The following is a 26,411-nucleotide window of genomic DNA, read 5'->3' as shown; positions in this document are numbered from 1 at the left end:
GTGTGGGTGTGTGTGTTGTCATTTTGAGGTGGGGTTTCGCCATGTTGCCCAGGCTAGTCTCAAACTCCTGGGCTGAAGCAGCCCTCCCACCTGAGCCTGCCAAGTAGCTGGGATTACAGGCATGCACTACTGCACCCAGCTTAAGTTTTACTTTGTTTCTAATAGACATATAATATCGGACATATTCATGAGGTACAGTGTGATGTTTTAGCATGTATATACATTGTGTAATGATCAAGAGGATTGCTTTTGTGGGCCAGGCGTGGTGGCTTATGCCTGTAATCCCAGCACTTTGAGAAGCCAAGGTGGGTAGGATCACCTAAGGTCAGGAGTTCGAGAGCAGTCTGGTCAACATTGTACAAACAAACCCATCTCTACTAAAAATACAAAAATTAACCGGGGCGTGGTAGCACACACCTGTAGTTCCAGCTACTTGGGAGGCTGAGGCAGGAGAATCATTTGAACCTGGGAGGCAGAGGTTGCAGTGAGTTGAGGTGGCACCACTGAACTCCAGCCTGGGCAACAGAGTGAGACTCCGTCTCAAAAAAAAAAAAAAAAAAAAAAAAAAAAAAAAAAGAGTTTTTATGTTACTTCCCTCTAGGCTCTTTAATTTCTCCACTGAGCATTGTATGAGCTCCATTGAGCATTGTGTGGAGGGTCAGCTGCCCTGGCTGGAGATCATTTTGAGGCCTGTTCCTTCGTGGAAACATCTGGTGCAGAAGTTAGGCTGGACAACTAGCCAGGGGAGCTTTAAGTGAGCCAAGTGGACCCTCAGTACCACCTCAGAGTGTTCCAAGCTACCGTCTGGTGTTTGGGACTCAGGGAAGTCCATTTGGTATGATCAGACTAGCCCTTTATGTGACCATCCTTGTGTGTTACTCTCATCAAAATGTTGATTTTTGCTGTGTAAGGAAGATTGGAATAGCACAGGCAGCCAAATAAGGATTTGAATGAAACGTTGAAGAATGGCTTCAAGTTAATCTGTGAATGCTTTGTCATTGTCCCATCCCTGGATACATTAAAAAGAAAAAAAAAGAGCAGTTGAGAAATTGCAGTACAGTTTGAGGAGAGCAATATCATACACAGAAGTAGGGACTACCATTGTCGAAGCTGGATTTTATTTATTTGGGAGCAAAGAGAGAGAGCTGAAAGACATAATCTTCTCTCCCTTAAGAATCTCATTGTCATTTAGTAAAATAAAAGGTAGTGTCACTTCATGGCTCAGAAGTGGTAAATTATTTGAGGCAAGTACCCAAATCCATAAAACGTGCCTTTTGTTTGTGGAATACTGATTGTATGCTGGGGAATTTCTGGTGGGCAGCCAAGAGGAATTTGGAGAGTAGTGAAGGAGAACTTTACCCCAGGAGTGTTCTATTGGATGTAGTTCAGGAAGCTTTCTGGGTAAGCCTTGTAACCAAAGGAACCCTGCCCCAGTAAGATACGGCAAATGGTGGCAGAAGCAAGAATTAGAGGAAAGGTTGAGCAAAGTTTTGGTCTTAGAATAGCTATGTTTCCAGGAAACTCTGTCAGTAAAATTTCTAGAGCTAAGTATCTTAGCCAGATGTCATAATGAACCCCTGTGTTGCTAACTCAAATGCTGGAATGGAGCATATGTTTTAGGAGTTAGACCAACACTGCCTCATCTTAAGCCCAAGTTTGAGCACTCCTAAACTGAAACTTCAAGAGTGTGTTGTAGCTTACTTAAAACCCATTGGGCATCTACTGACTCTGGCTACACTGAAAAGTTTTTGCCCTGAGTGCTATTCTACCACCCACAGACCTCGGGGCCCTGCTGCTTACCAGGGCATATTAGTTTCCTAATCTACCCCTGAAAACCCACCATGGCCTGGGGCTTTTCTGCTGCCCCCCATGTCCTATACCCTGCTTGCTTCAAAATACTATTCCTACTTTTCTTCCCCTAACTTGATAATGTCCTCCAAAACAATCATGTTTGGCAAGTAATACACTGATAAATTTAAAAGTTACAAATAAAGTGCTGCTGTGTTTTTAAAACATTATAGGACCAGGAACAGTGGCTCATGCCTATTATCCCAGCACTTTGGGAGGCTGAGGCAGGCAAATTGCTTGAGCTCAGGAGTTCGAGACCAGCCTAGCCAACATAGTGAAACCCCGTCTGTACTAAAAATACAAAAAATTAGCTGGGCATGGTGGCACACACCTGTAATCTCAGCTACTTTGAGGCAGGAGGATTGCTTGAGTCCATAGGTCAAGGCTGCAGTGAGCCCTGATTGTGCCACTTCCACTCCAGCCCAGATGACAGAGGGGGACCCTGTCTCAAAACACAAAACAAAAACCCAGCCAGGCACAGTGGCTCATGCCTGTAATCCCAGCACTTTGGGAGGCCAAGGAGCGTGGATCACCTGAGGTCAGGAGTTCAAGACCAGCCTGGCCAACATGGCGAAACCCCATCTCTACTAAAATACAAAAATTAGCTGGACGTGGTGGTGCATGCCTGTAATCTCAGCTACTTAGGAGGCTGAGGCAGGAGAATCACTTGAACGCGGGAGGTGGAGGTTGCAGTGAGCCAAGATCGTGCCACTGCACTCCAGCCTGTGGGACAGAGAGATACTCTGTCTCAAAAAAAAAAAAAAAAAAAGCCCACATTAGAGAAATAAATTAGGTTTCTAAAGTGTTCTTAAAAAGGGCATCTGTGGAAACCACCCACTAATAACATACTTTAAGGTGAGACACAAATACTTCCCCCTAAGCTGAGGAACAAGGCAAGGATGTCGGCACTTGACACTGGTATTCAACATTGCATTGCCCCTAACCCGGGCAATCAGTCAAGAAAAAAAATGAAAGACATCCACATTGGAAAGGAAGAAGTAAAACTGTCTCTCTTTGCAGATGGTATGATCCTATATGTAAAGTATTCCAAAGATAGTGGATCTGTCTCTCCCTCCCCTAAGCTTTTGTGCCCTGACTCTGTTTCTTTCCCTTTGCTCCTAGAGTAGAAGCCCAGGGTGCTGCAGGATTCAATTGCCTTCCATTGAACGTTGCGGAGGGCTTACCCTCAGTGCTTCCCATGCTGAGGGAAGAGGTGATTTAACTTCTGAGTAAGGGACAAACCCAGCAGTGTGTTTGTTGCAACAAGCATGGACACTGGCATCAGTCTGCCTGCATTCAGACCCCAGCTGTGCACTCACCAGCTGTGGGACCTTAGGCAAATTGTTGACCTTCTCTTTGCCTCAGTTTCCTCATCTGTAGAATGGGGATGATAATAGTAACTACCATATGGGATTGTGTAAGGATGGAAAGCGTTAATTTATCTAAACTCTATTGCAGTGCCTGCCGTAAAAGAAGCACTCTAGGCCTGGCACAGTAGCCCATGCCTGTAATCCCAGCACTTTGGGAGGCTGAGGCAGGTGGACTGCTTGAGGTCAGGAGTTCGAGACCAGCCTGGCCAATGTGGCAAAACCCCATCTCTATTAAAAATACAAAAATTAGCCAGGTGTGGTGACATGAGCTTGTGATCTCAGCTACTCTGGAGGTTGACGCATGAGAATTGCTTGAACCCGGGAGGCAGAGGCTGCAGTGAGCTGAGATCATGCCGCTGCACACCAGCCTGGGTGACAGAGTGAGACCCTGTCTCAAAAAAAAAAAAAAAAAAGAAAAGAAAAAACAAAAAAAGCAGCACTCCATGGGTACCAGGTCTTATAGTTAGGTGTTACATATGCAGCAGTGATATTTTCAGTTTTGCTATTTCTGCCAGATGGGATGAAATATTCCTTGAGAAGTTGGTTGCAAGTCCCACTGATTCATTAAATAGGCCTTTCATTTAAAGTCGTGTTTCTGATCGTTCAGAAGTTGAGGTGTGCCTGATCCATGGTATTAGAAGTGATGATCCCAGAGAGGTCATTCTGTAGCATAATGAGCATTACTTTTGAAAGATGGAGAACCTAGAACTCTGACTTAAATATTTGACTATGGGAAAATCTGATCTGGTGAGTGACCATGACCATGAAGTGAGATCTGGGAACCCAGTGGTGGTCACAGGATAGAGACTCTGAAGATACTGAGCTGGCTTACATACTTGCTTTGTTGTCTCGAGCCTCTGTTAAAGCTGAAAGAAGAAATCAGTCTTCTGCTGGGCACACTGTTAGTGTGTAATTGTGAAGAGCTTAGCTGGAGCTCGCTCTTCACAACAGCCTCTGATCTCATCGTCTCGTTCTGCTCTCAGGGGTGGCACAGAAGGAGCACCTCAGGAGCCTCCAAAGATAGTGGTAGAATATAGACCACCAAGAGAAAACTATGGCTGTGGTTTTGAATCAGATAGAGTCACCACCTCCTGCAGATTTTGTTTTTGCTCAGAACAGTGGTTCTTAAAATGTGGTCCTTGACCAGCATCATCAGCATCACCTAGGAACTAGTTAGATATGAAAATACACAGGCCCCACCTAACATGACTGAACCAGAAACTCTGGGACCGAGGTATGGTTTAACAAACTCTCCAGGTGATTTTAATGCCACTGAAGTTTGAGAACCACTGATCTAGGATATAGAACAGCAGCACTCTATTGAGTTTCTGTCTTCATGCAAGTTGCTATAAAAAATATAAGCAAGGAGACGTGCTCTCTGTCCTCAAAGAACACACAGCCCATTTGGAGAGGTATACTATATTCATTGCCACACAAAGGAGGCCTTCCCAGCCGGGATCCTGATGAAACAACCCTGCCCAGTCTCTACGCCATTGCCGTGTGTTTTCCCCAGAAGAGTTCCCACTCTTGGCCAGGTGCCTGTAATCCTAGCACTTTGGGAGGCTGAGGCGGGTGGATCACCTGAGGTCAGGAGTTCGAGACCAGCCTGGCCTATGTGGTGAAACCCTGTCTCTACTAAAAATACAAAAATTAGCCAGGCGTGTTGGTGGGCGCCTGTAATCCCTGCTACTCAGGAGACTGAGGAAGGAAAATCACTTGAACCCAGGGGGCGGAGGTTGCAGTGAGCCAAGATCATGCCACTTCACTCCAGCCTGGGCAAAAGAGCAAAACTTTGTCTCAAAACAAAAAAAGAATTCCTGGCCGGGCGCGGTGGTTCATGCCTGTAATCCCAGCACTTTGGGAGGCTGAGGTGGGTGGATCACGAGGTCAGGAGTTCAAGACCAGCCTGGCCAAGATGGTGAAACCCCGTCTCTACTAAAAATACAAAAAAATTAGCCAGGCATGGTGGCACACGCCTGTAATCCCAGCTACTCAGGAGGCTGAGGCAGAGAATTGCTTAAACCTGGAGGGGCAGAGGTTGCAGTGAGCCAAGATCACGCCACTGCACTCCAGCCTGGGCGACAGAGCGAGACTCCGTCTCAAAAAAAAAAGAATTCCTACTCTCTGAAGCTGTCTTTTGTTTGCATGTTTGTTGTCAGTCTCCTGTCATCATTCGAAGGTCAGGGCCTTGAGGGCAGGACCCTTTCTTGTTCACTGCTGCATCCCCACCCCTCAGCAGTTCCTGGCATAGATAGCAAGTGCATGATGTTCTGGTTGAACAAATGAATTAAGTGTTCTTTGATTCATTATGCTGTCTATGGTAGGAAACTGTTTTGCAATCTGATTAGACCAGCCTTTTGCCAAATTTGAATTATTTTAAACAAAATCAGAACAAATGTGTAAGAGCATACAACTGATTTGTAGAAAAACCAGTATCTCCTCATTCAGGAACTGTTACATACAAGTGGACAGACATGTACACTTACCAGTATTTATTTCTTCATATTTGGACCAACATTTATTGTTTATACCAGGTACATATCTAGTTTATCTAATTTAATTCTGCAAACCACACTGTGATATAAGTGGGTAGTATTTTCCCTGTTTTGTAGAGAAATTAGATACATCCTAAAGCTTGCAGAGGTGATGTATGAGTACAGGTCTGTCTGACTCCTCAATTCCTCCTATCTCTAGTCTTGTAGATTTCCCAAGGAAAAGATGAATCATAAAACAGTATTGAAGTCCACTAGGAGTAAAAACATTTAGGATTTCTACTCTTAAATAAGTGACAAAAACTTTCTAATTAAAAAAAATAGATAATTCAAATTCCTTTTAAATCTTTAATGTTCTATTGACTGATCTATTTTGACTTAAGACTGCCAACAAACAGTTAACTAGGAGTGGCTACCTCTGTAATTGCTAATAAGGAAAGTGAGAATAGAAACTCTTTCATCCCATTTCTGTCTTTCCCTACCCATTTATTTTGTTTTTGTTTATTGTGTTATACCTAGTTGGTGATCATTGCTAGGTAGGGAAAAACCTGGAATTGGGTACTTGTTTACTTATTTGCCTGTGTCCCCTGCTAGAAAATGAGTGTCATAAAGAACCAACCTCTGCCCTGTTGGTCTCCAGCAGTAGCCCAGTGAGTGGCGCATAGTGGGCACTCAGTAACCCTGAATAAGTAAATGAATGCACAGTCACCCTCATGCAGTGCTGAGCAGTGTCTGGCCGCAGCAAGGGTTTGAATGACTGCAGTTTCCGGATGTCCATAGTCAGTGCTAAAATCCTGCTTCCTTCTGGCTGCTTCTGCCTTTCCCATAATAGTATATATTTTGACATGGCTGGCTGCTGAGAGTTCAGAAAAGGAGGAGGATATATGTGGTTCTAAGCTTTGCTATTTTAAAATGGCAGTTGTAAATTATAAAATGTATATTCATTATCATTTAGCCAAACATCTCCATTGAGCAGGTCAAAGACAGTTAACCAAACATTAACATATGTAACGTAACATAATATATAACATTTACTGAGTCCTTCCTATATGTCAGGCATCATGATGAATGTTTATAGACAGTATGTCCATCTGATCCTCTCACCAACCTTTCAAGGTTATATTATTATCTCCATTTAACAAGTGAGGAAACTGAGGCTGCTGAAAGGTGTTGAGTAATATTCCCAAGGACACTTAGCTAGGAAATATGAGAAGCAGGTTCTGAATGCAGACAGTTTGATTCCAAAACTGTATTCAACTGCAAAGCCATCTCGTGAACTGCACTTCGCAGATAAGTGGCGGAACTCAAGCCAGAAGTCAGGTCTGATCTTTCGGTTCCATCATTCCATACTGCCTGTTCCTCTGTCTTCTCAATGAATAATTATTGTCAAGCCACTCCTTATATAATTTTTAAAAATACGTATTTGCTCATTTTGAAAATTACAGAAAATTACAAAGAAAATCTATAATCTAGCCATCTAGAAATAACTATGCTTATGATTTTTAAACTTCTTAATTTTTTTCCGTTATTAAGAAAACCAAGATTATTCTACGTAGACTTTTCTTTTTTCCCCACTTAACCTGCTGTATATTGAGCCTGTTTTAACCTCTTTAATATTTGTACACACCACTTGTAACAGTTGTATAATGTTCTGTTTAACAGGTATATTATTTATTTACCTGGCCCTCTGTTATTGGACATATGTAGTATTTCTGGTTTTGCCATCATAAATATTGCTGAAGTAAGTATCTTTGAACCAAATTTGTTTGCATTTCTGATTGTTACCTCAGGATAGATTTCTAGTAGGATTAATGGGCCAAAGAATATGAATATTAAAAAGAATATTACTGGCCAAGTGCTGTGGCTCATGCCTGTATTCCCAGCATTCTGGGAGGCTGAGATGGGAGGATCACTTGAGCCCAGGAGTTCGAGACCAGCCTAAGCAACATAGGAAGATCCTATCTCTTAAAAAAAAAAAAAAATAAAAAGAAAGAAAAAATATATATAGGCTGGGCCTGATGGCTCACATCTGTAATCCCAGCACTTTGAGAGGCTGAGGCAGCCGTATCACTTGAGGCCAGGAGTTTGAGACCAGCCTGGCCAACACGGCAAAACCTCCGTCTCCACTAAAAAATAAAAAAATTAGCCAGGTGTGGTGGCAGGTGCCTGTGATCCCAACTATTTGGGAGGATGAGGCATGAGAATTGATTGAATCTGGGACGCAGAGATTGCAGTTAGCTGAGATTGCGCCACTGCACTTCAACCTGGGCGACACAGCGAGACTGTCTCAAATAAATAAAATTAAAATAAAATAAAATAAAATTTAAAAATACAGAAATTAGCTGGGCATGTCAATTTGTGCCTGTAGCTCCAGCTACTTGGGAGGCTGAGTTGGGAGGATCACCTGAGCCCAGAAGATCAAGGCTGCAGTGAGCTGTGATAGCACCACCACACTCCAGCCTTGGCAACACAGACCCTGTCTTAAAAAAAAAAAAAAAAAAATTTACCTATTGCCAGGCTATCCTCTAGATGGTTCTATCTTATGCTTCCCCCAACAGTGTAGAAGAGGAAAGCTAAGTACTTTTAACTACAGTTATGTGTTCACTCATGATGGAGATATGTTCTGAGAAAGATGATTTTGTCATTGTGGGAACGTCGTACAGTGTATTCACACAGACCTAGACAGTATAACCTACTACACACCCAGGCTATATAGTATGGCCTATTGCTCCTAGGCTGCAAACCTGTAATGTTACTATACTGAATACCATAGGCGATTGTAACATAGTGGTATGGATTTGTTTGTCTAAACATATCTAAAAACTTCGAAAAGATCCAGTAACAATATGGTATAAAAGACAAAAAGTGGTACACCTGTAGAAGGCACTTACCATGAATGGAGCCTGCAAGACTGGAAGTGGCTCTGGATGAGTCAGTGAGTGAGTGGTGAGTGTGAAGGCCTAGGGCACTTCTCTACACTACTGCAGACCTTGCCTACACTGTATACTTAGGCTACACTACCTTCATTTTTTAATACTTTTTTCTTCCATAAGTTAACCTTAGCTTACTGAAGCTTTTTTACTATAATTTTTAAACTTTTGAATCTTTTGTGACAACACTTAGATTAAAACACAAACACATTGTAACTGCATAAAAATTGTTTCTTTGTTTTTTGTTTTGTTATGTTTTTTTCTTGAGACAAGAGTCTCGCTGGGTCTCCCAGGCTGGAGTGCAGTGGTGCAGTCTCGGCTCACTGCAACCTCCACCTCCCGGATTCAAGCAATTCTCCTGCCTCAGCCTCCCAACTAGCTGGGATTACAGGCACTCACCACCTTGCCTGGCTAATTTTTTTATATTTTTGGTAGAGACGGGGTTTCACCATGTTGGCCAGGCTGGTTTTGAACTCCTGACCTCAAGTGATCTGCCCGCCCTGGCCTCCCAAAGTGCTAGGATTACAGGCATGAGCCACCATGCCTGGCCAAAAATTGTTTCTTCATATCCTTATTCTATAAGATTTTTTTTCTATGTTTTAAATACTTTTTTTATTTTTAAAGAAGCAACACCATTCAGTTCAGAACACCTGTACTGACTTTGAGCTGATGGCCTCTGTCTGTAGGTTTCTAATTGGAAGTGAAATTTTTTCTATTTTTAAAACTTTTTATTTCATAGTTACTTTTTAAGCTTTTTTGTTAAAAATTAAGACACAAACACACACATTAGCCTAGGCCTATACAGGGTCAGGATCATCAGTATCCATATTCTGCCTCCACATCTTGCCCAGTGGAAGGTCACATGGACATACCTGCCATGTGTGGAGCTGTCCTCTCCTATGGTCACAAGGCCTTCTGGAATGCCTCAGGGAGGACCTGCCTGCACCTGTTTGACAGTTAACATTTTTTTTTTTTTGTAATAAGTAGAAGGAATAGATTATAATGCTAAAAAGCATAGTATAGTAACTACATAAACCAGTAACTGTTATTTATGATCATTATCAAATATTAAGTGCTGTACATAATTATACATGCTCTACTTTTATATGACTGGCAGCGCAGTAGGTTTGTTTACACCAGCATCACCACAAACATGTGAATGATGCAGTGTACTATGATGTTACAATGGCACAGTGGCTATGATGTCACTAAGCAACAGGAATTTTTTAGCTCCTTTACAGTCTTGTGGGGCCATTGTTAAATATGCAGTCCATCACTGAAACCCATGGCTGTGTGTGGTAGAAGGTTTCAGTTCATAAATACCAATTTATACTGCTGGTTTATGACTAATCCAGGAAACTGCATAATGATTAACAAATGCTACGATATAACCAATTGAATTGCAAAGTCATCTACACCTGTATTAAAATTCAACTCAGAAAGGACTGTTGGACTGTGTCTATAGCCCTATGTAGAAGAGAAAGCCAAAGGCAAAGTTCCCACTCTCAAGAACCTTCTCTTGTTAGGTCCATAAAAGGGTTTCTGGTGACACAGAGCAGATATATAATCAGCAAAATGTGGTGTGCAGTTCAAATGAGTGCTCGTGCCAGAGATGAGTGGGGTGCCAGCTATCAGTTCTTCCACCCTGTCCCTGGAAGCAATCTGCTACCTCTGGGGCTGGCACAACCCAGGGTGTGGCTGCGGCTGCCTAGGGTGTGGCCACTGTGAACTGAGCTGCATCCCCTTCCTGGTGCACACCCACACACTCACAAGCTACTCTCTAAGGAATGGGAATATCTACCTCTTCGCCTTGGTATCTTCAGAAAATAATGATTTAGCAAATGATGGTTTTTTTGAATGTTGATTTAATTCAGCTGATTCTTTCCTTGAACAAGAAGATTTAACAATTTTTCAGCAACTATGACAGAGTTTTCTCTGTGTTCTGAATTCCTCTTTCTTAAGATTTCTCTTTCTGGATTAGTCATAAGCCAGTCTTTCCTAAATACATTCAGTTTCTCCCGTGGTTTCAGCAGATACTTTTGAGGGAAGACATGGAAACTTAAATTGGTCAGGTGCGTACTTTATACCAGACACTGTGCCAGATGATAGAGATGATCTCAGGTGTGTGCTCAGGGGAGGGGGCGTGTGCTGGTGGTCATTCTGAAAGACACCTGGAGTTGCAGCTCAAATCATTTATTCCGTAAGTATCTACGAGCGTGCACACTGTGCTTGGCATGGAAGATGCAGACAAACATGGTCCTGCTCTGTTTTAAGTGAAGGTTGTTATGGCGTATAAAGCAGGACACCTCACTTGGTAGGATTGCAAGGCAGTGTCAGGGAGGGCCGCTGCTGCCCTTCACGCAGGCAGCTTTTCAGGCATTGCTCCTGCACCTATGCAGATGTGTCTGTGGCTCGTGCGGGGGACCCTCAAGGGAGAACAGGCACGCTGCTGCCCCAGGCACTTACACTGTCCCTGTGACTGAGTATGCATCCTCTGCAAACCATTGCTGTAGCTGGGTACCCTTACTGTGAATTCATTGCCTTTCCAAGGTCCTAACTGTTCCCGGCTCTGCTTGTCCTCGTCCAGATTCATACGCCATACCTACCTTAACAAAGTCTGAGGAGAGTAACTTTCACTAGGGTGCAAAGGCCCATCAGGTTTAACCTCACAGATGGCATTTATACTTTAAAAGAGGGGCTCAGTAGTAAATACTGATTTCTAATTGTAGATTCTAACTGTAGATTGTAGAGCAGTCGCTTTGCTAGGAGGCACTTCTCTATCTTGCCGCCTACCTACCTTAACCTCTTAAAATTAAGAAAAATAGAAGTCAGTGACTAAGCCACCACATTTGAACGTGTTGCCTGGGCTAGCTGGAGTGTTTTGGGGGAGAATTCTAAAACCTGCTCTGGTCTTAGCTCTGCCCTCATTTAATGAGCCTCTATTTCCTTTTCTATAAAGTGGAGCAAACAGGATTTTTGTGAAGAGTAAAAGTGAGCTGAAAAGTGCTGGGCTGACACAAGGTAGCCCTGCACGTAGCCAGGGAGCCCCGCATCCTGTCCAGAGATTAGAGTCTGAAAGTTGACTCTGTTGATTTGCAAACTTTGACCTAAAGCAAATATGCTTAATTTTATTGTCCTTAAATTGTATTGCTTCTGACAGAGGCACCTATTCTTTTAAGGCAGGGTCTTGCTCTATTGCCCCATGCTTCAATGCAGTGGTGCAATCATAGCTAACTGCAGCCTCAGCCTCCTGGGCTCGGGCGATCCTCCCACCTCAGCCTCCTGAGTAGACATGAGAGTCTCCCTGTGTGGCCCAGGCTGGTCTCAAACTCCTGGCCTCAAGTGTTCCTTCCACCTTGGCCTCCCAAATTGTTGGGATTACAGGTGTGATCCACCGTGCCCAGGTGGCAGCTTTATTTTAAATGACCTGTTTGCCCCAAATGTGTTGAATTTAAGGGTAGGCTGGAGGTTCAGTCATTTTTATTTATTTTCAAAGAGGTGTTCGGAATTCACACTCTGTATTTCTTTTACTAACTACTGTGGCTTCCTCCTCATGCTGACTTTCTACACTTGGGAAGAGAATGTGGACAAGGAAGCTTGGAGGGAAGCCAGAGACTCCTTGCTCTGTGCAGCTGCCCAGACAGGCCAGGATCTGCTGACCTGTGGAGCCAGCCCGCTGCAGTGAGTGCCCCCAGCCCCGGGAGGAGCAGCAGGCCTGCCTCAGAGAGCAGCTCAGAGTGAAGACTGTAGGAGGGGAAAACTGATGAGAATTATTGTGAACCATGGTGAGGAGGAGGGGTTTTTAGAAGTTAGGCCTGTTAGGCTGGGTGCGGTGGCTCACACCTGTAATCCCAGCATTTTGGGAGGCCGAGGTGGGTGGATCATCTGAGCTCAGGAGTTCAAGAATAGCCTGGCCAACATGGCGAAACCCTGTCTCTACTAAAAATACAAAAATTAGGTGGGTGTGGTGGCGCGCGTCTGTAATCCCAGCTATTCGGGAGGCTGAGGCAGGAGAATCACTTGAATTCGGGAGATGGCGGTTGCAGTGAGTTGAGATCATGCCACTGCACTCCCGCCTGGATGACAAGAGCGAAACTCTATCTCAAAAAAAAAAAAAAAAAAAAAAGGAAGTTAGGCCTATTTTGCTGAGCTAAGAGAAACTTACTTTTAATGAACTGAGCTGCATGCCTACCCAAATTCTGTTTTAAGGAAGATGCTCTGACCACAGTGTCAGTTTGGCTCTAAATTTTCAAGTGATACTGAAAGGGAATATTGGAACCAAATGAATCTGAATGGGGGTCCCAGGTCTGTCACTGTCTGTTTTATACCTTGGAAACATTACTTAACCTCTTTTGAAAATAAGGATTTACCATCTTGTTGGTTGGTTTGCTAGGACGATTAGATACATTCCAGAGCAGGGTAACCCTCCTAAGTTAAAAGCAGGGATTGAAGCCAGGCAGTTACCAGGGATGGAAATTGTAGAGCTGAAGGCAGAACACACACCGGAGCTGCGGGCTCGTGGAGGCCTTGCCCACCATAGGCAGCCCACGAGCGATCCCTTGAAACATGCTCCCCGCTCCTTTGGGCCCCGTCATGCTCTGGCCCTTCTTCCATCTGGTGGTCAGAGCTCAGAGCGGTTGGAGGGGCAGCACCAATTTACCATGGGATTGTTTTCACTCCCACCTGCCAAGTTCTGTTCTTGCTGCCCAGTCCCTTTCTTTCTTTCTCTCCTTTCCTCCAGGGGCAGGACAATAACTTAGCTAAAAACGCTGAACAATGGGAAATGAGCTGGGATTAGCTTTTTCTCCAAACATTTTACCATGAAACATTTCAAACATACAGAAAAGTTGAAAGAATCGGACATTGACTGTCCGTATAGCTAACACCTAGAATCTACAACTGATACTTTGCTGTATGGATTTGCATCATCCTTTTAAAATGCATTTCAAAATCAGTCGCAGCCATCAGAACTCTACATGGGGCTAGTTTTGAAGTGATGATTTGTTGGGCAATCTGAGTTCTTAGGAGCTATCCAAAGCCTCATAGGCTCAGGAGCCATGCTCTGCTTTCAAAGTACTCAGCCTGGGCCTTCCCCTACCTGTGTGAGATGTCTGCTGCTGCACCTGCACATGCCCCAGGGTCGAAGGGAGGCCTTGGGGGTCCTGCCCTCACAGTGTCCCCCATGCCTGAAGGCAAAAACCTTGGAATCACTTATGCATATACTATTTTGGATGCTTGGTTTCTTGCTTTCTTTTTCTCTCTCTCTCCCCCCCTCCACTTTTCCCCTTCCCTCTCTCTCTCTCCCCTCCCTCTCTTTCCTTCTCCATCCCTCTTCCCCACCAAGCTCTGCTCCCCTCACTCCCTCCCTCCCCCTCCCAATGTAATGTACACTTTAGCATTTTACCATGTTAAATATTTCTTCAATCATGTGATTTTTGTTGGCTATATTTTTCTACAGCAATGACTACTGCAGTGATGTAGATAAATCTCATAATGTTGATCAGAATCTCCCAGGCACAAAAGAGAAAAAAAGATACATGATTGTATACTTTTCTGTGTATAGACTGCATAGTTGAGTAATTTTTAAATTATTTTATATAGTACTGTCTCTGATGACTTCTTAGAAACATCAGATTGACTCACACCTTTTTTTTGGTCTCTATTTATGCATTTCCCATTAATAAAGCATCCTGCTCCCTAAGGCTTCACACCATGAAATAGCCACAGTGCTGGGGGCTGTCCCAACATGTTCTTTCTTCCACAGACGCAAGATGGCTGTCCTCTCTAAGGAATATGGTTTTGTGCTTCTAACTGGTGCTGCCAGCTTTATAATGGTGGCCCACCTAGCCATCAATGTTTCCAAGGCCCGCAAGAAGTACAAAGTGGAGGTAAGTGGGAACACAAGCTGGTACCCTTGTAGGTTTGTCTGGGGGCCACAGGCTTAGCCAAGAACTTGTTTTCAGCCATGGAGGGAGAGGCAAGGAGTTAGTTGTGAAAAGTGGCAGTTTCAGGACTGGATCTATGAGCGATTCTGCTTCTTCGTGGTGGGAAAGAGGCAAGAAATATGGGGCCCTGCTAGGGAGTAGTTCCCATCTTGTTTGACTTTGTCTCTTCTGTCGAAAGACCAGGTATGCTGGGATTCCAATAGTACACTTTGGGCTGGAGCTATTTGCTAGGAAGAGTCACTGTATTTTCTACAGTGGGCTAAATAGCAACATTGTTTCATGGTGTGCCACTTTAAAAATGATGTTGTAAGATGATTTTCCTGTTTTCCAAGTAGAAAAGAGGTATGTGGTGTTGAGATTAGCCTGGACTTAGACATAGGAAGGTGGTCTATTAAATACTTCCTTTAGTTTTAGGTGATGTACAAGGGATAATTACTAAGGTTGTCCCTGGTGAGCAATTTTAAATGTCTGTTTCTGTTTAGCAACTTAATAATTAAACTCCCTTACTAGAGCTTCTTTTACGTTTTTATATTTACTTTTTTTTTTTTTTTTTCCAATGGACACTTCCATTAAGATTCTCACACACTCAATTTCTGTTCTTCTATTAAGGGAAATCTTAAAAGGATGTGGTATTTGATGACTCTTAGGAGGGCTCTATTTCCCTACGGTATCTTTGTAAATGCATCTGAAATCCACCGTTGATGCTTAACGTCAATGAAAAGCAGAGTTTGGCACAAAGCTGCCTCTTTCCCTTGTGCAGCTACAGCGCAGACATACATTCTTATTCCTGGATATTTAATAGAAACATTGAGTCTGCGTCTGAGAATTGAGACCCTTGTCACTGTAAATATTGAAGCAGAAATCGAATGGTCATCTATCAAGGGTGTGAAAGAAGATACTTTGGAATATATTATTTTTAAGGTTGATTTTAACTTTCAACACTGAATGCTACTCTTGACCATCTAATCAGTATGTGCTTTGTTGTGACAGTATCCTACCATGTACAGCACGGACCCTGAAAATGGGCACCTCTTCAACTGCATTCAGCGAGCCCACCAGAACACGTGAGTGTCGGCCCTGCTGGGCACCAAACACATCTGCAGAGCGGGTGTTTTCCGTCTAACACCTCAGCCCTTAGTGCGCTGTATCTGCTGAGTCATAGTGACGGTGATAATCATGGGCACCTCATTAAAAGTCTTCAAAAATTATGTATGTGAACACATTGACTATTAAGCAAACTGAAGAGTGGTTGGAATGGTGGGATTTCTGGATATTCTTTTCAAAAAGTGTCTTCATGGTTGCATTACCTGCTACAGTTTTGCAGCATGACCCATCTAAACTGATGTTGACTCTCCCAGGGGAGTAAAGAGGTTTTGAGTCCTGTAAGGAAACCCACTGTGACTCACCAGGACCTTCCACTTCCATTGGTTAGATGTGAGGTCCTTTTACTCAGCATGTTCCAAGTGACCTCTAATCCCATCCAGAGCAAAGGAGGGTGGATGTTAGTGACCAGGTCTTCTCCCTGCAGTCAATGTTTATTTTTACCCCAAGCTTCTAACTTGGCAAGGAAGATATAAAGATTCATAGTGCTGGCCGGGTGAGGTGGGCTCACATCTGTAATCCCAGCACTTTGGGAGGCTGAGGTGGGTGGATCACTTGAGGTCAGGAGTTGGAGACCAGCTTGGCCAGCATGGCAAAACCCCATCTCTACAAAACTTAGCCAGGCGTGGTGGCAGGCACTTGTAATCCCGGCTACTCAGGAAGCTGAGGCACGAGAATCACTTGAACCCGGGAGGCAGAGGTTGCAGTGAGCCAAGATTGCGCCACTGCACTCCAGCCTGGGCGACAGAGAGACTCCGTCTTTTCTAAACAAACAAAAAAAAAGATTCACAATTCTACACAGGCATACTTAAAAAGGGCACTTTTTAAAAGTTTCTTTCTGTCAATTCCAGGTTGGAAGTGTATCCTCCGTTCTTATTTTTTCTAGCTGTTGGAGGTGTTTACCACCCGGTAAGTTTTCCAGGAGGTGTCCATCTGTTTGGATGTAGTTCACTGAGCTATTATCGGGGACAGAAGGAGGAAATAAACATGCAATGAATATCTTCAGTGTCTAGGCACCATATATTTAAAAGGATTTTATTCAATTATTTCTTACAGAGTTCTTTAAAGTAGGTGGGATTTTCCTCATATTTTACAGATAAGGTAAAGCCTCTCAGATACTATTTAAACTTCACGAGGTCAAAGAGCTACAGAGTAGAAGGATTAGAATTTGAACCCAGGTCTGTCTGGTTCTAAGTTTCATGTCTGTAAGAGTTCATTTGTTATATTAATTCATTCACACAGCAAACTGTCACTCACCACCTGGGGTAAAGCAGTGATCAAAGGAGACAAAGACCCCTGGTTTCGTAGAGCTTGCCTTTTTGTTGTAGGGAATGGGGTGGTCGCAGACAAAAAGCAAAACCTAAGTAAATGACATCATGTGTTAGGAGGTGGTGAGTGCAGAGAAGAAAACAAAGTAGCAAAGGTGGAAAGGGGGTGTGGGGTGGGATAATTTTGAATAGGGTGGTCAGGGAGGGGGGCTTTGCTGAGATGATAGTTAAGCAAGTGTAAAAGGAGGTGAGGGAGCAGGTGCTGCACGTGTCTCCCAACCTCCAGCCAGAAGACAAGCAAGGCCCGAGGCAGGCACCTGTCTGGTTTGTTTGGTGAGCAGTGAGAAGCCAGTGGAGCCAGGAGAGGGTCAGCAACAGAGGGCAGAGGGGTGAGGAGGCAGATCACCAGGGCCTTGCAGGCCTCTGCGGTATAGATGGCCCTGTGGGCTGGAGATGTAGTCTGCACTTAAACATATCCAAATAAAGCACGTTTATCTGCCTCTAATTAATTGTCATTTGGGTCTTGTCTTGGACAGAAGTGTTCCCTTTTCCGAGGCCAGATTATCTCCTGAAATTGAGTCCTGACCAGAGTGGTGGCCCTTCAGACTTGTGGTGCTAAGCCTTTCCTAACCATCTGGTCCATACCTGAATGCCTGGTACTTTTGTTAAAAAGCTCCCAGAGTGGCACATCTACTGCTCATGACCTTGAAGGCCTGCATTTTTTTTCAAAGAAACATCTACTGCTCTTGTGTCTTAGGAAAGGGTATCTTTCTGGTGCCTCTCAAGACCCCCATTCCTAGCAAGTGACTAGACTAGCTGATCTGAATAGCCCAGGTCTCTAGATTAGGCCTCATTTGGTGTCCCCACTCCATCCCCATTCCTAGCTCACATCCCTGGACCCCATTCCTTGTGGGTCGTTCTGAAAAATAAGAGCTAGTCTGGGGACAAGCACCTAACAATTGTTCCTAGGTTGCCAGTCATTAGGCAACATTATAGTAAAGAAGGGCCCGGCAGAGGCTAGAGCTGCTACATCGTGACTTGAGGGACTGGCGTTTGTTTTCATTTGTTTCACCCTCCTGTTGATATTTAACGTTACCCAAAGTCAACTCAAACAAACAAAGACCCGGATGCAGTAACCTTTTCCCTACCAGTAGTAGCACTGCTGAGTGGGAAAGACACTGGGGAAGGCGGCCTTCTCACACGCTCTCTTCTGTGTTCTCTCCTTGCTTTTCTTAACCAAAGAAGTCACCCCAGCATGGCAGCCAAAGGGATGGATTTTTCTTCTAAGTTTTTATTCTCTTTGCTCAAGGGCATTGGAAACAGGAAGACTTTTCTCTCAAAGACCATGTATTCTGGGGTTCACAATACAAGAAGCTCTCCCCCTCTTTCTAGTGGAGCTACACCCCTAGTGTAGCCTGCAGAACCAGCTGTACCCATCCCTGCCAGTGACTGACTTTACATAGAACAGCAGCTGAGTCTTCAGTCAGTCTCATGCTCAGAGGCCCATTTGAGAAAACGGCATTTCCCCTAGTCCTGACTTTGGGGCAGTTCCCTTTTCTGGCTTGCCCTGAGACCGCCTGGCCCACATGTCCTTCTCTTGCTCTAGCACAAGTTCCCCAAGATGCCCAGGGCAAGTGGGGGGATTCCTTCCATCCCACCTGTCTAGGAGAAGGCCAGTACTCATCTCTGAGGTCCACAAGCCAAGCCAGTCATAGAAGAATCACAGATATTTTATTTTCCTGACTGAAACTAAGTTAATTCTACCTAGTTTGGGTGGGGAGTGGTTAGTCAAACCATGAAATTACTAACTTTTTGCTAACGTATTGTGTAATCAACCCTAGATGTTAATAAAGGTTTGCTTGTTTGTTTCATGCAAATACTAATGTAGCCCTTTTTTCTTAGCGTATAGCTTCCGGCCTGGGCTTGGCCTGGATTGTTGGACGAGTTCTTTATGCTTATGGCTATTACACAGGAGGTTAGTATATATTGACATTTGCCAAGGAAACAAATTTTAAATTTTAAATCCTATGCTGGCCAGGCACAGTGGCTTACACCTGTAATCCCAGCACTTTGGGAGGCCAAGGCAGGCAGATTGTTTGAGCTCAGGAGTTGGGTACCAGCCTCTGCAATGTGGTGAAACCCTGTCTCTACAAAAAATACAAAAATTAGCCGGATCTGGTGTTGCACACCTGTAGTCCCAGCTATTTGGGAGACTGAGATGGAATGATTGCTTCAGCCCAGAAGTTTCAGGCTGCTGTGAGCCATGATTACACTACTATACTCCAGCCTGGGAGACAGAGCAAGATCCTGTCTCAAAAAAATAAAATAAAATCTTATGCTACTGTATTTTTCTTCTTGAGAATTCGAGAAAAGGGGAAGTCACTTGATATTTAGGTAAAAGGTCTGTTTTCTTTTTTTTTTTTTTTTTCTTTTTATTAATCTTTCAATTGTAACAAAACTTACTTTTATTGAGCATTTTCTATGTGCCAACCACTATAAGAACTTTGCATATGTTATTTAACCTTACAACAATTCTGTAATATAGATACTGCATTTTACAAATTAGGAAACTGGGACTCAGCATGATTAAAGCTGTAGGTCACAGAGCTACTAAGCATAAACTAGTAAACTAGGAATCAAATCCATGCAGTTCAACTCCAGAGCCTCATCATTACTATACCTGCTATATCTGAGTAAGGAGGAGGAAAAGCCATTTTTGGCTGTATTTCTTTGAAACAGAGGCAACTCCTTCCAAAGGTCCTGGAGCAAAGTTGCTGTAATTATTATCCCATAATTTTCTAAGATCCAGGCAATACTACTGTGGCACATTACTTGGCATGTGGTATCTGACTTGCCAACAGCTTCAGGCTAAAGAGTTAGTTAACCTCCTAAGGCCAGTTTGTCTAATGTACAACCTCAGATGCCATGACAGAATGACTTGAGAATGTTGAAAGCGTCGTAATTCTGGAGCACTCCTGGTAACTTGTTCTTTCTTCTTTTTCAGAACCCAGCAAACGTAGTCGAGGAGCCCTGGGGTCCATCGCCCTCCTGGGCTTGGTGGGCACAACCGTGTGCTCTGCTTTCCAGCATCTTGGTTGGGTTAAAAGTGGCTTGGGCAGTGGATCCAAATGCTGCCATTAAAGAATTTTAGGGGTTTAAAAACTCTTATTCATTTTAAATGACTTACCTTTATTTCCAGTTACATTTTTTTTTTCTAAATATAATAAAAACTTACCTGGCGTCAGCCTCATACCTAAAACTCCTGACTCTTACCACTCATTTCCGTTTGAGTCTGTATCTGAAATCAGTAGCTAGTTCTACTAGATGAGAGAGGAGCCACAAGCAGTGCACCCTCTCCTCATCCTTCCAGCACATGTTTCTGTAGTATGTGAGGTTGAGAAAAAGTCTGATTGTAGTGATGTATGTATAGTCATGCCACAGTGGTGAAAAATTAAAGAAAAATATTTTAGCTCTCAGGATATGCTGTTATCACTTGCTACAGATACTTAGGATAACAGTAAAGATCTTTTTAAAAAAATCTCAGCTGTGACAGTGGCTCACTTCTGCAATCCCAGCACTTTGAAAGGAGGCGGAGGCCAAAGGAACGCTTGAGCCCAAAAGTTCAAGATCAGCCTGGGCAACATGGCAAAACCTCAGCTCTACAAAAAAAAAAAAAAAAAAAAAAAAGAGTTAGGCAGGCATGATGGCACATGTCTGTAGTCCCAGCTACTTGGGAGGCTAAGGTGGGAGGATCACTTGAGCCCAGGATGTCAAGGCTATAGTGAGTTATGATCACACTGCTACACTCCAGCATGGGTGACAGAGCAAGACCCTGTCTCAAATAAATACAAATTAAGTTTCTATTAAAGATTGTTTCTGTTGCTTAAAAACTAAAGCAGTAGACTAAGATGAAACTTAACAGAGATGAATGTAACTTTCTACATTTAGAAATAAAGATCTGACTGCCTAGGTACAAATGAGGAAGACTTAGAAGATTTCAGCTGGTTTAGAGAACACTGCCAAGTTGGCAGTATAAGATAGTTACTCCAAAACACTGATGTGGCCATAAACTACCTTAAAAGGAAATATAGTGTCTAGACCTGCGCTGCCCAATTGGCCACATGTGGCCACCTAAATTTAAATTGATAAAATGTAAATAAAAGAGCAGTTCTTCAGTTGCACTAGCGCTTTTTCAAATGCTCAATAGCCTTTGAGGATGAGAGACGGTATTTGAACCCAGTCCTGACTCTAAAATCCATGCATTTTCCATTGTACCAGTCTATTGCATAAGCTCCAAAGATGAAGCATTTAAGGATGGAATGCCATGGCCAGTCATTGAAGATGGTCAGCCTTGGCCAAATGGCCACCTGGAGCCCTTGGGGCATTTGATGAGGAGGCTGGACCAGACCAGCACACACTCCAGTGTTAGTTCATGAGAAAGTTTCACCAGTGGAGTAAAATAAGGAAAATGAGGACTGTTTTTCGTAAAGCTTTTACTTGTATTTTTTACATTAAAATGTTCTTTATGAAATGATGGTGATGATGAATGGTAGGGATTTTTGGTCCTGGCTTGAAAAAATGATGTAATTGAGTATTTACAATAAGACAGGGTTTTGGTTTTTGCTTCGTAAGAAACACATTTAGAGAGGTCAGAGAACTTGCCAAGGTTTCCTTTCTCACTGCACAAAGAACAGCAGGCATCAGTGAAGCAGGGCAGGGAAGATCTGGAGATGAAGCTGGCTTTTTACCTTTAAAAGTCTTAACAGGGTATAATTTTCAAACTACAGATGGTCCCCAACTTCTGACAGTTCGACTTAACAATTTTTTAATATTATGATGGTGCAAAAGCAAGACTCAGGCTGGGCATGATGGCTCATGCCTGTAATTCCAACTCTTTGGGAGGCCAAGGTGGGCAGATCACCTGAGGTCAGGAGTTCGAGACCAGCCTGGCCAAAATGATGAAACCCCATCTCTACTAAAGATACAAAAATTAGCCAGGTGTGATGGTGCGTGCCTGTTATCTCAGCAACTTGGGAGGCTGAGACAGGAGAATCACTTGAACCCAGGAGGCAGAATGTGCAGTGAGCCGAGATCACACCACTGCACTCCAGCATGAGTGACAGAGCAAGACTGTCTCAAAAAAAAAAAAAAAAAAAAAAAAAAAAAAGCAACACTCATTCAGTAGAAATCATACTTTGAGTACCAATACATTCTGTTTTTGACTTTCAGTATCCAATAAGTTATATGAGATATTCAACACTTCATTATAAAAGAGGCTTTGTGTCAGATGATTTTGCTCAACTGTTGGCTAATGTAAGAGTTCAGAGCATGTTTAAGGTCACTAGACTAAGCTACGATGTTCAGTAGGTTAGGTGTATTAAATGCAATTTCAACTTACAATATTTGCAACGTGTGTTGGGTTTCTCAGGATGTAGCCCCATCATAAGTCGAGGAGCATCTGTAATGTGATCCCAGTTTGTCATTTTGCTGTTGCACACTGGACTCGGATGGAGTTTTGTAAGGAAGCTCAGTACATAAAGGGCGCTGTGGTTGAAGTGCAGAACTGAGAGCTCTGCCTTTCAGTGCCCTACTTCCCCACTCACTGCACTTCCAGGAAACCCTAGGGCTTGGCAGAATTCAGTTGGTAAAGACTGCTTAGAGAATAACTCTTACAAGCTAGTCCCTTGTCTTGTGGGGAAAAACTTGGCATAAGTATTTCTACCATTAACTACTAATCTATTGGCAGTGTACATTCCAAACAGTCCATTTATGTGTATAAGGGAAACACATGCTGAGTTTTGCTAGATGAAAATCAGACAGCCATGCCAGCCTATAAATGCCTAATTGAGCCATAGTGAACCTTAAGTATTCCCACCTTCAGGTGCCTGTGTGCCCTTGGGCAAGCTTATTAGCCTCCCTAAGCCTCAGCTTACACAGCTGTAAGTTGGAGATAATGAAAATACTTATATAAAGTTCGTGAGGATCAAACGGTAATGCATGCACAGTGCCTACCAGGGGTCTTGTAGCCACGCAAATTGTGGTAGGAAGCACGAGAGCCACCTGCTGGTGTAGCTCGTTCAGCAAAAGTCAGCAACCAGGTTATCTTTATGTTCTAAGGACCCACAGAGTTTGCCCAGTTTTCTGTTTCATCCCTAGTAACACTCGCCTCCAAAGATGCTCTCCTAACTTAATAAAAAACTGAGTAGTCTCTCAGTTCCTTTCCTCTTAAACAGCACTATCCAACAGAGCCTTCTGACATGATGGAAATATTCTGTCGGCACTGTCCAATAAAGTGTAACCCCTACCCATGTGTGGCTGAGCTCAGTGTGGCTAGAGCAACTGATGAGTTGAATTTTTAGATTTAAGTAGATGCATATGGCTAAGGCTACTATACTTGGATAGTACAGCTCTTAAAGCAGCACTTTTCAACCTTGGCTACCTGTTAAGCTCATCTGGGTGCCTTTTAAGAATCCAGGCCAGGCGTGGTGGCTCATGCCTGTAATCTCAGCACTTTGGGAGGCCGAGGCAGGTGGATCACCTGAGGTTGGGAGTTTGAGACCAGCCTGACCAACTTAGAAAAACCCCGTCTCTACTAAAAATACAAAATTAGCCAGGTGTGGTGGCGCATGCCTGTAATCCCAGCTATCAGGAGGCTGAGACAGGAAAATTGCTTGAATCCAGGCTTGAATCCAGGAGGCGGAGGTTGCAGTGAGCCGCGATCGTGCCGTTGCACTCCAGCCTGGGCAACAAGAGCGAAAGGAGTGAAACTTCATCTCAAAAAAAAAAAAAAAAAAAAAAAAAAAAAAAAAATCCAGATGCCCAGATCAATTAAATGAGATTCTTGGTATTTTCAGAGCTCTCACTGGGCAATTCTAATGTGCAGTGAAAGTGGAGAACCATTGCTCTAAAAGCAGTACTTGGCAGACTCGTGCTTATGAGTCACCCGAGGATCTTGTTAAAATGCAGATTCCGATTCATAGGTCTGAAGAGGGAAATGAGAGTCTTCATTTCTGTTTTTGGAGACAGGGTCTCACCCTGTTGCCCAAGCTGAGTGCAGTCGGGCATGATCCTAGCTCACTGCAACTCAAACTCCTGGGCTCAAGTGTTCCTCCTGCCTCAGCCTCCCACGTAGTTGTGACTACACATTTGGGCTGCCACACTCCTTTTTAAAAAATTTATTTGTAGAGATGGGGTCTTACTATGTTGCCCAGGCTGGTCTCAAACTCCTACCCTCAAACAATTCTCCCACCTTGGCCTCCCAAACTGTTGCGATTATAGGCGTGGGCCCTAAATGTCCTTTAAGTGTTCTTCTAAGAGGGAGGCAAAGGGAAGTTTGACTACACAGGGAAGAAGGCAGCAAGGGCAGGGAGAGATTCTGAAGATGCTAAGCTGCTGGCATCTAAGAGGAGGGGGATACGAGCCAAGGAATGCAAGGAGTGCCGCTCTAGAAGCTGGAAAAGGATTCTCTCCTATGGCCTCTTCAAGGAGTGTGGCCCTGACAACTTCTTGGTTTTGGCCACGTGAAACCATTTTGGGATTTCTGACTTCCAGAACTGCAAGATAATAAATTTGTGTTTTTTTAAGCTGCTAAGTTGGCGGTAATTTGTTATAGCAAGCATAGGAAACATATACTGGGTTCAGTTCTAGGAAACAGAGAGGGTAGCAGAAAGCACAGGAATTGGAGACTCACACCTGGCTTGAAGTTGCCAACTTCCAGACTTGCTGATGTGGAAGACAAACGGTTTTTCCTCTGCTCTCATACAACAATCAACACAGAAGACTTCTGTGACCAAATGTTGGAGTTTTCTGTTCACACACCAAGCAGGCAAATCAGTTCTGCAGTGACACCAGCTGGGCATCCTCCAATTCAATTCTCACTATCTACCTGGAGATAGCATCAGATCCCACAGGTTGAGGGCTCAGTCCAAGACTGCCCCTGACTCCAACCAGCTGCAAGTCCAAGCTTCTGGAACTCGACTGACTGGCTTCAAGTTGAGGTTCGATTAATTTGCTACAGTGGCTCACAGAACTCAGAAATGCATTTACTAGTTTATTACAAAGAATATCCTAGGCCAGGTGCAGTGGCTCATGCCCATAATCCCAGCGCTTTGGGAGGCCGAGGTTGGACAATCACTTGAGCCCAGGTGTTCAAGACCAGCCTGGGCAACATGGTGAAACCCTTTCTCTACAGAAAATAGAAAAATTAGCTAGGCCTGGTGGCACACACCTTTAGTCCCAGCTACTGGGGAGGCTGAGAGGTGGGAGGTTCACTTGAACCCAGGAAGGTCGAGGCTGCAGTGAGCTATGATCACACCACTGTACTTTCATTCGGTGACGTGACAGAGTGAGACCCCGGGTGATGGAGTGAGACCCTGTTTCTGGGAAAAAAAAATGTATTTTAAAGGACACAAATAAACAACTAAATGAAGGGATACATACAGCCAGGTCTGGAAGGCTCCCAAGCACAGGAGCCTCTGTTCCCGTGGAGTTGGGGTGCACCACTTTCCTGGCACATGCACGTGTTCTTATTCACCTTCCTGTAAGCCCCCACATGTTCAGCTCTCCAGAAGCTCCCTGAAGCCTGTCCTCTTGGGCCTCTTACACTTCATTAGAGAGGCATGACTGAAACACGGACACCATGTAGAAATGTGACTGGATAAAGGGGTATGATATAATACAAAGGAGGCTGAGTGGGGAAACCCAGCAAGGCCTGTCTTCAGATTCCTGGCTTCTCTGTGTGGCATTTTTTCCTGCAGGACAGCAGGCAGGACCCCTTCTGAAATGGGAGTGTTAGGACCCGTAATCAGAAAAGTGGTGGAAGATTGGAGCCCTGCCTTGGGCAGGTGAAAAGGAGGACAGAAGGTCAGAGAGGGACATTCTGTTTTCTGAGGCCTGAAGTGCCCCAACATTATAACAAAAAACTATACCAAGGGAGTTATGAGCCAGGAACCATGGATGAAAAGATACATAATTTTATATAGAGGCATAAAATATCACACTTGCCTGGGACCAAGATGTCTCCAAATCTGTTTCTTCATTTGAAAATCACGGATAATCCCTTTCTTAGGCTTAGTGTGAGTAATAAATGAGGAGTGTAGCAGTAGGAACACAGTGAGTACTTAAATATTGCTTCCCTTTCCCCTGCTGTTTTCTCTTGCAGAGGTGTCTAATCATTTGGCTTCCCTGGGCCACACTGGAAGAAAAATTGTCTTGGGCCACACATAAAATACACTAACGATAGTCGATGAGCTAAAAGAAAAAAAAAAAAAATCGCAAAAAAAAAATCTCATGTTTTAAGAAAGTTTACAAATTTGTGTTTGGCTGCATTCAAAGCTGTCCTGGGCTGCATATGGACCGTGGGCTGCAGACTGGAAAAGCTTGCTTTAGAGGGACTATCAGAAACTTATCTTCTTCCAGGCAGCTCCTACTGCTTAAGGTGCACAGGATCCCCTCGGAC

General features: G+C 43.8%; 1 protein-coding gene across 9 annotated transcripts in view; it reads left to right on the top strand.

The window, feature by feature from the left end:
* MGST3 (microsomal glutathione S-transferase 3) overlaps positions 1-20,213 on the top strand; it is a 1,219,025-nt gene extending 1,198,812 nt beyond the window's left edge. For 8 of the 9 annotated variants that reach the window (XM_050768885.1, XM_050768875.1, XM_050768848.1 and 5 more), the window contains 5 exons: positions 14,405-14,528; positions 15,576-15,649; positions 16,538-16,595; positions 18,857-18,929; positions 19,959-20,213. In XM_050768885.1, coding sequence (XP_050624842.1) covers positions 14,412-14,528; positions 15,576-15,649; positions 16,538-16,595; positions 18,857-18,929; positions 19,959-20,095 — 459 coding nt within the window. In that variant the 5' untranslated portion in view covers positions 14,405-14,411 and the 3' untranslated portion in view covers positions 20,096-20,213. Of the gene's footprint in view, positions 1-12,218; positions 12,322-14,404; positions 14,529-15,575; positions 15,650-16,537; positions 16,596-18,856; positions 18,930-19,958 lie in introns of all 9 variants that reach the window. The other variant, XM_050768895.1, reaches the window with a different exon arrangement.
* The last annotated feature ends 6,198 nt before the right edge of the window (positions 20,214-26,411 follow it).

The sequence above is a fragment of the Macaca thibetana genome, chromosome 1 (assembly GCF_024542745.1).
Source record: "Macaca thibetana thibetana isolate TM-01 chromosome 1, ASM2454274v1, whole genome shotgun sequence".
NCBI classification, from domain to species: domain Eukaryota; kingdom Metazoa; phylum Chordata; class Mammalia; order Primates; family Cercopithecidae; genus Macaca; species Macaca thibetana.
Note: the sequence above shows the minus strand (reverse complement) of the source record. Positions and strands in the feature narration are given on the sequence as shown.